The sequence below is a fragment of the Canis aureus genome, chromosome 9 (assembly GCF_053574225.1).
Source record: "Canis aureus isolate CA01 chromosome 9, VMU_Caureus_v.1.0, whole genome shotgun sequence".
NCBI classification, from domain to species: domain Eukaryota; kingdom Metazoa; phylum Chordata; class Mammalia; order Carnivora; family Canidae; genus Canis; species Canis aureus.
In genome coordinates, this window is record NC_135619.1 from 71,188,113 (window position 1) to 71,201,686 (window position 13,574).

Consider the following 13,574-nt stretch of genomic DNA (forward strand, 5'->3'; position numbering starts at 1 on the left):
GAGGGCTGAGAAGGTTGCCAAGGAGGCAGGGAGGAGGGACAGACGGCAGGAGGGCAGGGGCAGGTCCCACACGTGGCTGGGGCGGGCGGGCGGCAGGGGCGGGGGCGGGGGTGTCGAAAGGAAGAAAAATGCAAGGCCAACGTCATCTTCCCTACAGCTTCCTGGCTAGGACACAACGGCTTATTTTAACACCCAGCCCCACAAAGGGCTCAGACATCAGGTGCGCTCAGATTTAACCCAGGTTTGCCGCCTGTGGGGATATTTCGGGGAACGGCAGCTGCTGCTCTGCTCCCCTGCTTTTCCTCTCCGTGGCGCCCATGCAGGTGGCACCCACTGCACGCAGCATGAGTTCCCGAGGACTCGCCGCCTCACCAGAGTTTTGTAAACTGAGTCTCACTTTTGGCCTCCCGACCGCACCTCTTGGCAGCCTGATCACCCTGTGAGCTTCCGCCCAGGCACACGGAGGCCGGCACAGGCGGTGGAGTCCTTGGGAATTAGGGCATGAAGTCAAAGGCACCCTTCCAAACAATTGCCCAAATGCTGTCTTTTTCAAAAGACTGGTTTTTGTTGTTATTCGCAGTTTCAAGCCCGCTTTCCGAGCCAGCTTGGACTTGCTTTGGGTTCCTTTGGCGTCCTGTGGACCCCTACTGTGTGCAAAGAACAGCAGGCGCCAGAGACTCGGGCGGACCTCGGGGAGCAACTGCCAGGAGAGGTCAGCGGGGCGCTGCAGCGTGCGTGCGGGGAGCCCAGGCCGCGGCCCAAGAGTCAAGCGCAGAGAAGCAGGTGGGGGCGACGGGGAGGGCCCGACGGCAGGGGACGGGAGAGCAGGGTGCTGGCTCCTGGCCCATCACTGGTGCCGTTGGACACAGAGGCAAGGTGAACGTGGCCTTGACATGTTGATGCCTTAACGTTGAGCACCTCGGCACCGAGGAGCCTTGATTTCTGCGGCGACAGCAGCAGCAACAGAGCCCGGCCCTTGGGTCAGGTTCTTGGCTAGGCCTGGAAGGCACCTGCCCCCAAGGGTGTCGGATGCCAGCTCTAGGCTCCATTTCCCTTGGCAACCTCCTGGCTGGCGGCTGGTCCCAGGGGACACTGCTGGCAGGGGGAGCTGGGGGGGTGGGGCTTGGGGATCCCCCAGGTAGGAGCCCCCATGAAGGCTTGTGGGGAGTTGAACCCTAAGCGTAAGAGGGCTTCAATGAGAGTGGAAAGGGAGTTTTGGATTGGCTTGTTTGGGTGGCCAAGGAGGGCTTTGTGGGCTTTCTCTGTGTGTGTTGTCCATTCTGGGGGGCTGCCCCGGGTGGTGGTGTAGGGGAGGGCGGCCCAGGGGTCCCACGGTGTTGCTGAGAGGCTGTCTGGGGGGAGGCAGTGCGGGGGGTGGGGCTGCCTGGGGTCCCACGGTGCTTCTGGGGAGCTGTCTGGGGTGGCAGTGCAGGGGAGGGTGGCGTGGGGGTCCTACGGCGCTGCTGGGGGGCTGCCCAGGGTCCCATGGTGCTGTTGAGGGGCTGCCCAGGATGGCGGTGCAGGGGAGGGTGGCCTGGGGGTCCCATGGCACTGCTGGGGGGCTGCCCGGGTTCCCACGGTGCTTCTGGGGGGCTGCCTGGGGTGGCAGTGCAGGGAAGGGTGGCCCGGGGGTCCCACGGCGCTGCTGGGGGCTGCCCGGGGTCCCACGGCGCCGTTGAGGGGCTGCCCAGGGTGGCGGTGCAGGGGAGGGTGGCCCAGGTGTCCCATGGCGCTGCTGGGGGGCTACCCGGGGTCCCACGGTGCTTCTGGGGGGCTGCCTGGGGTGGCAGTGCAGGGGAGGGCGGCCCGGGGGTCCCACGGCGCTGCTGGGGGGCTGCCCAGGGTGGCAGTGCAGGGGAGGGTGGCCCGGGGGTCCCACGGCGCTGCTAGGGGGCTACCCGGGGTCCCACGGTGCTTCTGGGGGGTTGCCTGGGGTGACAGTGCAGGGGAGGGCAGCCCGGGGGTCCCATGGTGCTGCTAGGAGGGCTACCCAGGGTCCCACGGTGCTTCTGGGGTGCTGCCCAGGGTGGCAGTGCAGGGGAGGGCAGCCCGGGGGTCCCACAGCGCTGCTGGGGGGCTGCCCAGGGGGGCCCCCACGCCCGCCCTCTGCTCAGGGCCACTTGGCTGCTTCTGTTGCTGGCAGCCCATCTGTGGGTTCCTCGGAGGGATGCAGCCCAGTGGGTGACACGTTGGTTCTTAACTCACATTGTACTTTGTGCAAGTTTGCAGAAATTACTTATTTTAAAATGTGCAGATTCAACAGTTGAAGAAGCCTGAAGTCTACATCACTGAATGGCTAGATTCCTGAGATGATTTAACAAGCGCATGTACTCATATTACCCTACTAACTGCACACAGTATTTGGGCTTAATTTTTCTATTTCCTCGGCTTGTAATCTACTCTCCTTCCATCAGATACACAGCAATTCTATTCTTCCAGTATCAGCTGTTTTATAATCATCACCCTGACAGCAGAACTACATCCTTGTGTTCATTTAATAACTATTTATCATCCTCTATCTTCCCATTTTCAAAAAGGAATAAGTTAAGTGCTCCAGAAATTGGAAAAAAAATTGAAATTTGACCTTTATTAACTGGGTTAATTGTCAAAATCTCTGCTTGTAAAAAAAAAATTAATGACCAAAAAGTGTAACTTTTAGAGTTTCAAGGATTAGGGGAATGTCCAAGGAAGTATAAACTTTGACCTTTTTGACACATGTCATAAGTAACATCTATCCTAATAAATTGGTATCTGTGAGCAATTATAAAATTTTCCCTGTATCCAATCATGCAATTTAATTGCTGCTGGAAATCCTGGCTCCCCTCGAGTTAGCCTGCGGAAAGAGCTGACGCCTACACGAGTCGTTTTATAGTTGTTTCGGGGAGGGATACCCGTTCACCTGGACTTCTAGACTCCACCGTGCTCAGGGACGGAGAGCCTGGCGCTCGGGCGGTGAGCAACAGGGCGAGCCCCAGGAAGGAAATGGAAACGGGACAGCTTCTCTGTCTGACTCCGGCCACCGCTGACCCTGGACCCCCCCTCTCCTTGTCAGCTGTCCGTTTAGGACAGGGTGACGGAGGTGAGGCCCTGTGGTTTCTCCTGTTACTGGCACACGGTCAAGTCAACCCCACATGGCAGTAGCACATCATTTCTTTTTTTTTTTTTTTTAAGATTTTTTAAAAATTTATTTCAGAGACAGAGAGCGTGAGAGGGGAGGGCAGAGGGAGAGGGAGAAGCAGACCCCCAGCTGAGCGGGGAGCCCGACACGAGGCTCGAACCCAGGACCCCAGGATCATGACCGGAGCCAACAGATGCGTCACCGACTGAGCCACCCGGGCATTGTTCCTTAAATGCCCTCATTTGGGGACGGGTGTCTGCTGACCTGTTTGGGGAAACGGGACCGATCCCCACCGTCTATGCCCTTCCGGGCCAGCCTCGAGACACATTTGCGTCTGTTTCTGCAAAGGACACAGGGATGTCGGCGTCGTTTAGGGAGTCCCTCCTCAGCTGGGATGCTGGGTCCCCTCGTGGATTTCCACCACTCAGAGCATCCCACAATGCCAGGAAACCTGAACACGCAGCACCCACAAACATGAAGGTGACCCCATTCCCAGAGGCTTTCAAAGCACTTACGTGAAGGTGTGAAAAGAAATCGGAATGAAATTCTCTATTGTTTGGTGACAGAGATGCACCTTTTGGGGGACGAAGGGGGTAAGAGACGGAGAAAGAGCCCGCAGGTCATCTACAGTGTTGTAGAGGGAATGAAGAGCCCCGGCCACGCTCCTTTCTGTTCAGAACAGGAAAAGGGGAAGGTCAGGAGGCCCCAGGCTGGCCTCCCCTGCGCGGGGCCGTGGGGTCCCCCGGGAGCACCCACATCCGTGTACCCGGGGCCTGATGCGGCGCCCGGCACATACGGGGTATCAGGCCACCACCGGTCGCCGACTCAAAGCACGTGGAGGAAGCAGCACTGGGGCGAGTCCCTGTGGCACCAGGACCCTGGGTGACACACGTGTCAGCTCAACGTGGTGCCTGGGCCTGCACTTCGCCATGTCGAGGAGGGCTTTTGCACCTGCCCTGCCAGCGGGGGGAGGTGGAGGCGGTTGTCTGGGTCCTTGTGGGGAGCACCTGCACCTCCAGGGCCTTAGATGAAACCCCTGCTGAGCTGCTGAGAAGACGGCCTGGGGGAACGGCCGTGTCTCACCGTTGGAGAAAGCAAGGGCCCGGGGGACGCCCTTCCTCGGCCCGTCCCTGTCCCCTGGCCACCTCAGGCTGGATGGCCCCGGGTCCCTGACGGAGGCGGCCTCTCCCAGCCAGGCCCACCGCATTCTCCGGCGACAGCTTCTCCCAAACACCCACGCTGGGCCTCTTAACACCCAAGGAGCGTTCCCCCGAACGTCCAGACCGTCATTCCGCTGCAGTCTTCGTGGTGTGACACTTAATGCATTAGACGACCTAAGCCCGAAGCCGGCTACTGTGACAACTGCCGGTGACCAAAGTAACACAAAACTTTTCTCACAAGTCGTGCATGCAAGAGCGGTACCCGTTTCTCTAGATGCCTGTCGGGACCCGCCTGACGACAGCACCTGGAGCCAGCTAGAGCATCATTCCCCAAACGAGATCTGCTTGGGGTGGCCCGCGACTGCCCGCCGTCCCCTCACGTGTCACACCCACCGACGCTCGGGGGAGGGTTTGTTTACAGCTGCCGGGAGATCTCCTGGGAGCCTAAAGCCAAGACCTTCGGAGGTGGCCGGGGCGGCTCTTCACGCCTACCCCCGGGCGCGTACAGGCGAAGTCAGTATCTGCCGGGTGGGAGGACGCCCGGGAGCACGACGGTGGCCCGCGGATGGGGTCGGCGTCCTGTGACCACAGGGCCGATGGGGGGCCGTTTCCTGAGCACCCACGGTGTCCCTGGCACCGGGCCGTAGCTACACATGGTGCCGCAGCTCCTCCTCCCTGCGACCACGCGGTCATTCCGTTTTGCAGAAAATAAAAAAACCGAGGCCTTGGAGCTCAAGAAAGCTGCCGTGGGAGGGAGACCACAGTGGAGAAAGGAGCGATGGGGATTCCACGTTAGATCTATCTGGTTTCAGGGATCCCCGGGTGGCTCAGCGGTTTAGCGCCTGCCTTTGGCCCAGGGTGTGATCCTGGGGACCCGGGATCGAGTCCCGCATCGGGCTCCCTGCATGGAGCCTGCTTCTCCCTCTGCCTGTGTCTCTGCCTCTCTCTCTCTCTCTCTGTGTGTCTATCATCGATCGATCGATCGATCGATCTACCTGGTTTCAGAGCCTGTCCGTGTTGTTTGGACGAATGGTTTTTCCGGGTATAAAGCAAATACTCTTGAAGAATGACGGAGCCCCATCGCCATTGACACCCCAACAGGTGCATTTGCTCATGGGTTTCTTTCTGGGAAAGCAAAGGTCACGTGTGTGAAGACGGGGGCTCCTGCGGGGGGCCCAGCACACACTCTGTGGGAAGGGTGGAGACAGGACACGGGACAGACCTCCCCAGGGGCGTGCGGGGAGCCCCCACCCGGCGGGCACTCTGACGTCAGCGGCCCTGGTCATCCTACACGGAGCTTCTCCAGAACCATGTGCTGCTGAGACAGGGAAGGATGCTCTGAGGTTCAAGCCACGACATGTCCTCTTCCCCTGGAACCCTCTGGAAGGGTCAGGGTACAAGAGGACCAGGGGTGAGGCTCCATGCCAACCTAGTTCCGGGAGGGAGGCGGCGTCCCCTCAGTGGGGGCGCCGGGCAGGGTGTGGATGCGGTGCCAGTTCCCACGCGAGACACCAGGGGCGCCACCTGCACACCCGCACTCAGGTGCCCCGGGCTGGTGAGCAGCGGGGCGTAGGCCGTGCCCGGGGCGCTCTCCGTTGCCTGGAACTGCAGCTGCACGTTTGACAGCACCACACACACGTGGACGTACGCACGCTGCTGTGTGCACGTATGCGCATGTTCGTGTGTGTGTGCAGGCTTCCACATGTAAACGTATGGACACACACACACACACACACACCCCGGTATGCCTGTCGGAGCTGCCATGAGCGTGACAATCTGAGCGCTCCCAACTCCACAAATCATGCTCGGAGCCCATGAACAGACTCCTGTGCCTTCTTGTTTCTAAGGGAGACACCAACGGTGGCACTTGTGTTTCAAGGAGCTGGCGGTCGCTACATTTTTCCTACTAAAGGAGCTTATTCATCGCAAGTTGGTAACACCCCTGGCGTTCTCCTGGCACAGCGTTCAGATTCAGCCCCTGCAGGATCCCTCCCCAGAAGGATGGGCCCCCCGGCTCCCCCCGTCCTCACCCCACGGCGCACAAACAGGCCCTGACGGCGCCGTCGGAGGTGCTTCCCCAGCACCCCCCACCCCTCTGATGAAACCTGGCGTGGTCCACCCAGTTCTCTGCTCAAGCGGCCGCCCCGCCACCTCGAGGGCAGCAAGCGTTTCCTGGGAATCCCGGGTTCCCCACAGAAGCTGGCACCACACCGGCTACACAACTCTTGCGGAGTCCGGGTCTCGGGTTCCTCAAATCAACGGGCAGAGGCGAGCCGTGTGCTTGCAGAGCAAGGTTCGTTTTTGCTATCCCCGGTCCCACGAACACGTCCTGCCTCCTGAGAACGCCTCAGACTTAGAACGCAGTCACGAGGGACGTTTCCTGAAGGCTCAGCACGCAGAGAGCCTGTGCCACAAGCCTGTACGTGCACGATCTCGTCTGGTCGTCCCAGAGCCCAGCGGCAGGAAGCACAGATACCCCACAGGAAGGTACAAAAACGTCCAGGGACGGGGCCCGGTCCCGAGGTTAGGAGAACCCACGTGTGTTTGGAACCTGCAGGCTTAACCACCGTGGAGGCCTCCCCGCTCCTCTGCAAAGTGATTAATAAAATCAAAGCGCCCTGGACATCCAGGATACCGTCCTTCACCATGGTCACCCTGCTGGTGGCCGGCAGCCTGTCCGGGTCCCGTGGATGCTCCCTCACTCGGGGGCCACCTGCCTCCCCACGCTGGCCCGGGCTGTGCCTCTGCGGAGGCTCTGACGGGGGCCCGGGCCTCCTGTGCTGGGTGGCCTCCACCCCCACCCCCACCCCCACCCCAGCCTGAGAGCACCCAGGACCAGCACTGCAGCGTCATAACATATTCGCCCGTGCGCTTAATTAAACACAATTCCAGTTACCCCAGTTCGGTTTAAACGCAGTTTTAGGAATCCGTCACATAAGGTGCTGCAGACTAAACCAGCAGGCTGACCCCTAATGAGGTGACTGGATCCTGCTCTGGGCTGCCAGAAACTGCCACCCCAATCCGAGCGAGCCCGGGTTAGCTCGGGGCATCAGCTATACCCGACTGAACATGCTCATTTTGCCAGATCAATGATATGAACGTGGCACAATATATCACATCGAAAGCTTCTTCCTGTAGCCATGGTTACGGCACTTTAAGGTCTGGGTTCTCTGAAACTCACCCCTCAAACCAGCCGCCGCGATGACTCCCCATTTTCTATATGGACAGTCCTATCGTCGTGCTAGGCTCAAGTCACACTACTTTCTTGTTTTTTTTTCTTTTTTTGATTCTTTCACTCCAATGTGCACATATTAACCACCAAAAAAATACAGTAAGTCATGACTAACAGAAAAATCCCTATGTTTAAGTGAAGGCTTAATTGAGCATAACCCTGTGTATTGTATTGGGAACCTGAGGATATTTTTAATGTCTTAGCCCCTACCTTCTCAAAAAAAATACATTAAATACAGAGAGCCTGTTCTAGAAACTATTGGGGGAAGTTACCTATCAAATACCAGTTTGTGTGAAAAAACGGGGTGGTTTTTCTAGGCTGGTGAAATCTAATTGCTAAGTGTTTACACAAATAACACACAAAGCTCAGAAACAGAAGCAGAGGCTGGCATTCTTCCAGAGACTGGCCTCAACAGCCTCATATCCAAAAGCATTAAGAAAAAAGTAAACTTTGAAATGATTTGAGAAAAGGTCTATTTTCCTGACAGATGGCAATGAGGGTTCTTCAGTGCCAATTTAATCACTTTTCCTTGATTTTTAAAAGCTTAAGTTGTGGCACCAAGTGTCTGGGCACCAGCACCGTATCTGCTGCTCCGTAACGGGGCAGGAGGTGACTCTGGTGCACCGCGGTCTCACCACCTGCCAAGGGCAATTCCACCTAACTCAGGGAAACGACACGGCTCCGCAGACACTCCGGCCTCCCACACCGCGAAGTTCTGTTCTTGTGGCACCAGGGTGGCTCAGTTGGCTGGGCATCTGCCTTTGGCTCAGGTCATGACCCCAAGGTTCTGGGATCCATCCTCGCATCTGGCTCCCTGCTCAGTGGGGAGTCTGCTTCTCCCTCTGTGTGCTCGCTCACGCTCTCTCTCTCTCCCTCCCCCTCTCAAATAAATACATAAATAAATCTTTTTTTTTTTTTTAAAGGTTCCATTCTTATGAGCACCATTTCTATCTCACAAAGGCAAAGACCACCCTTAATTGGGAGCCTAATTTATAAAATCACTTTTTGGTCCAATCACATGAACAAACAGACCCATCGCTGGGGAGTTAATGGACAGCCGCGTGAGCCAGGACCTGAAGCCCGACTCCCACCCAGGGCTCTGTCAGCATCTTCTGGACTCGTGTCTCTTCCAGGGAATGTTCTGACAACCACCCCATCCCATGACACTATTTTACATCTCAACCATATCTAATTTTTCCAAGGATGTATTTAATAGAAGACTTAACTTTTAAACCGAAGAGAAAATGTATCAACAGACATTGGTGATTCAAGTTCTGGTCTATGGAGGGCTTCTATGCCGGGGCAGAAAGCGCCTCAAATACCACCGTTCTGCCTTTTGGAAACTGCTCTGTGAGTTTTACAGACTATTCATATCTTTGGTAAAATATTTCAGATACAAGGCTGACTGGGGAGTTTGCAATCACAGGCTTCTTCACGAATAGGCTGAAGTTGTGCGTGCATCAACAGCGGAGGAGAGATACAGGCATCGATGCTGATAAATGCTGCCAACCACGTGTAACAGTGAAACCCAAGCTGTATTTAATGACCTCCCGAGCTCTGTAAGGCAACGCGTCCTCAGTGCAGGACTGAGCAGTGTATCTCTGCAGGTCCGCGTCTCCTCTAAGGAGAAACACAGAGAATGTCCTTCAGATTACCTGTGTGCAGCAATGGTCACCAACTGGCTGGTAAATGACTTACCCTGCATTTTCCAAAAGAAGTGTTGTACTTAAGAGTTATGACCTCAGAGGTGATGTGAAAACTTGCAGGTGAGGAAGACTGGCAAGTTGGCATACTGAGAACTGGTGGCTTTCTGGGCACACTACCCCAAGCCTATGCCTGTTCTCTTTATTGAGTTTCTGCTGCCACTAGGCCCTCCCCAGAGCCGCCCCCTGCACCCTGCCGGCCGGGGAGGGGCTGACCTCAGGTTCAGCAGGCGGCCCTGAGGCCCCTGTGGCACGGCCACGTTCAAACCTGCTCCCCGAATAAGCTAGTTTGCATAGAGGCTCAATTCAAAGGGCTTGTCCCACTCAAAAGAAAAGGAATAGACAAAAAAATATTAATCATGTTTTCCTTTTAATAAGGCTTTTTACTCAAAAGTGTAGCTTTGAAAATCTCTAGCTTGTTGTGAAAACCGGAAAAGCCAGGGAGCCACCTCACCCTGAACAACACCTCAGCGAGCTGGGGGCTGCTGTGTCTGCAGCCTCTCCAGTAGCTACGCGCGAATCAAATGCAACACTTTAAAATCAGCGCCAACATTTAAAATTAAGAGGATGATGCATGTCCTACTGTGATTCAAGGAGAAAGGACAAGTTAACACAGTAAAACAAAACACAAAAGGTAAACAGATCTTTAGAAATCACTAGATGTGTGTGTGTGTATTTATATAATTAGGATTATCATCAACATTTAAAACTATTAAAAATAAGGTTGCCACCTTCCCTTTTCTTTAAGTACTGGGGTGTTATTTTTTTTAGGGAAAAAAAAAAAAGATCTCGCCCCGACCCTCCAGTTGCCAAAGCCCAAGCCCGTTGTGTGCTGTGCAACCACAACCCCCCTCAGGCTGAGCACCCAGAGCACCGCCACCCAGTCCTGCTGGCAGGAGGCAGAGCGGGCTTCGGCACCGGTTGTCAAAATGACAGGCCCACAAAAGCACAGCTGAGAGCAGAACTGCATTCTTCCCCAGGAAGAAAACACATTTGCCCACAACGGGTCTACAGAATCTTCCAGAGCGCCCTGTCCCCTGTTCGTTCACCATGGTGGCTTGATAAACTTGTTTTGCCCAGAAGCAAGATGGCAATCTTAATCAAAAAGAGAAGCTAGATTTTTTTAAATAACTTAAAAAAAATCATTTCTTATATAAAGCAGCAAAAACGTATCTTCCTCTCTGCCGAAAGAAAAATGTGAACAAGAAAACACAGCGATGTAAATGGACGGTTCATAAACTTTTGCTCAACCAAACTCCCTCAGATGGCACCTCTTCAGGGCTACTGCTCCCGAGCGCCTGCAGTGCTGTCTGAAGAAGATTCTTTGGTGCCTTCAGTCGCTCTTTCACTCCCCTCCTGATTGAAATTTTCCTTTCCTGACCTGGTCCCATTGGGAATAGAGTTTTCGCCGTTCACAAGCCCGTTCTCCACAGCCTTCGCCCGGCCCACGGCCTCCGTGAGGCTCAGGGCCTCCTGCACACTGGCCTCCGCCTCCAGGTCCCGCAAGGCCAGGGGCAGCCTGGCCCCTGCTGTGCCGCTCTCCTCGCACCGGGGCAGCGGGGCCCCCGCCTGCATCTGCTTGCGGTAATGCTCCCGGTTCGCGGCCGCGCTCTTCACTGCTTTTTCCAAAATCTCTTTTTCTCCCAAGCGCAGCTTGATGGCCATTGTTGCACGAACAGAAAGGTCGTGGTTTCTCAAGAAGGATTTGTCTTCCTGGAAAATGAAAAAGAGCAAAATTAACGATAAGAAGTCGGAATCAGCAAAAGTACAGTGACAGAAGGCAGATCAGCTGTTGCTGGGGATGGGGGCATGAGGGAAATGTCAGGGGTGACAGAAGGTTTTAGAACTTGACTGTGGTGGTGGCTACAGGACTGAGTGCTTATATCAAAATGCACATTTTCGGAGTGTGGGTTGTGTTGTATTTAAATGACACCCCGTTATGGTGATCATAAAACCAAAATGGTGAGCCTAAGTCAAATGGTGCTCCGCCATTTCGGACAGCGTACTTGGTTTATTTTTAAAATCATTCTGTTGTCAATCTCAGGCACTGCCAGCCCCAGGGATTGGTGCTGGGCTGAATGAATGAATGAGTGAATGAATGAATGAATGAACAAGTGAAGAAGAGCATGCAAAGTTAATGGTGCAATGGGAAACCTGGAGAGCACAAATGAAAATTCAGAATTACAGAAAAGTCCCAAATAATTTTTAAAATTGATCTTCTAGTTAACAATGCCTCAACAGGATCCTTTTGGTAAGTATAACTGTGCTAAGTAGGACAATATTAATAAACTGAATGAAAAAAAATCAGATATGCAGCCATTTTGCTAACGGAAGTCATTTACATTTAGGAAGAAATCGATTCTTAAAAATCCCTGCAAACACGTCAAAGCTCAAATCCTCATTTAAGCGATCTAATTACCTCAATAGTTGTTTTGTAGGTTTTTAAAAGAAGTGAGGCTCGATCTTCAAGAAATGTCCAAAGCCTGACCTCATTGTCCCAGCTGACGGGATATTCAGAATTACCCAAAGTGAAGATTCTGTCGAGAGCATTATCCCCCAGCAAATGTTCCTTCAATTCTTCTGCAGAAATACAAACAGCCATCTGTGAGGGAGGAAACAGCACGGCTTCTCATTTTAACAAGCAGCCCACCTTGGAAAAGATCTTCCCCAGCAACGTCACCCTCCTGTGGGGAAAAGCTCCCCCGAATCGACGGGCCAGGCAGTCCCGGGCTCTGCAGAGTCGGCGCTAGCCTCCTGACTTAGAGTCCAGGCCCAGCCTTGGTGCGGCCCTCCATCCCTCGCTGCTTTTATGAGGGACACTGAGAGCTTTCAGACAGTTTCACAAGATGGGTTTTAAGGGTAATCTATGGGGACACATCCCTGATTCTGACGATAGCTTCTCAGTCATGCCAATGGGGTCAAAAAGACGTTCAGGTGAACAATGTAAATAGTAAAAATGGGTGACAGCACAACGACCAGTGACCCTTCTAAATTTAAATCAGATTGGTGCTCTCTGCAGCAGTGGACCTCACAAAGCTATTTATCTCTTCTTACAACACATAAACCACAAACTGAAAGAAGTAAGAAAATGGACTATAAAAACCTTAAAGAAAAATGTGCCTATATCCCTCATTTGTCAGGAATTTAAATAGAAATTACAAATAAACACAAGTGAGTATCTCCATTACCTTTGAATATATTTAAGAAGAGGAAAGGATTCACAAACTGCTCTGAGCATCTCAGCTCCTGGCACATTATCTTCAAGAGACCCAAACATGCCGATCCTATTCACGCTCAAGAAACACACCCGACCTTCTTATGTAATTATGAGACAGTATCTCTTTCAGAGCAAAATGCCCCACAGCTGTCACTATTTACAATTCAAACTGAAGACTCTGCTGCCAGCAAACCAAACTTTTATTAGTATTAGTTAGAGGAATTCAAAGAATACATCAATTGTCTTGACACGACAAATTGTCTTTCTATGACTAAAGAGACACTACAGAGAGTCAGCAGACCTAAAATGATTCAAGCAGTTTGCTTTTTAAGGAAACAGAAGTTAATCTTTAAAAAAAAAAAAAAAAAAAGATTTTATTTATTCATGAGAGACACAGAAAGAGGCAGAGACACAGGCAGAGGGAGAAGCAGGCTCCATGTAGGGAGCCCAATGTGGGACTAGATCCCGGGTCTCCAGGATCACACCCTGGGCTGAAGGCGGTGCTAAACCGCTGAGCCACTGGGCTGCCTGAAACAGAAGTTAATATAACGTTCAAAAAAGAAATTTATTAAGTAGCATTTGTGAGCAAAAGATCATGATAAAATTCAGTTTTTATATTTTGCATCCTGCAGTTTATATTCTTTGTATGAAGTGCTGAAAATTTAAATCAGGCTTCCTTAGCGGTAGACATTTTTTCCAGAAGCCCCCAGCACTAAGGCCACAAGTACTGCCCTCAACACTGGAAAGCTAAGGGGCAGAAGCAGCGCCTTCTCTCTCTGCTCCTTTCAACACTGAAACTGGGCTCCTTCACACTACTGGGGACAGGAAACCCACAAGGGGACATGAGACCGTGTCACCATGAGACCAAAGGTTCTGTGAGCAGGCCCCTTCCCCTGCTTTCCTGCAGCTAACAAAGCCCAGACAGATTCTCTGCGTCCCCAAAAGGGCTTTGCGCCTTCACTCGGTCACCACAAGAGCGCATGTTTGGTCACCCCAGAGAGTGACCAGTGCCCTCACTCCTCAGCCTGGCTCCGTGTCAAACGCTGATCCCTTCAGACCCCTGAAGTACTAGGATCTCTTTCACAGATCTGTTCTTTGCAAACCAGCAGGCACCACATGGGATGCCTAAGGCGCAGGCTCTGAA

General features: G+C 53.6%; 1 protein-coding gene across 4 annotated transcripts in view; it reads right to left on the reverse strand.

The window, feature by feature from the left end:
• Positions 1 to 9,564: 9,564 nt before the first annotated feature.
• Positions 9,565 to 13,574, reverse strand: part of SETD3 (SET domain containing 3, actin N3(tau)-histidine methyltransferase) — an 85,770-nt gene continuing 81,760 nt past the window's right edge. For all 4 annotated transcript variants that reach the window (XM_077910562.1, XM_077910565.1, XM_077910564.1 and 1 more), the window contains 2 exons: positions 11,633 to 11,793; positions 9,565 to 10,926 (listed from right to left, as the gene is read on the reverse strand). In XM_077910562.1, coding sequence (XP_077766688.1) covers positions 10,495 to 10,926; positions 11,633 to 11,793 — 593 coding nt within the window. In that variant the 3' untranslated portion in view covers positions 9,565 to 10,494. The remainder of the gene's footprint in view (positions 10,927 to 11,632; positions 11,794 to 13,574) is intronic.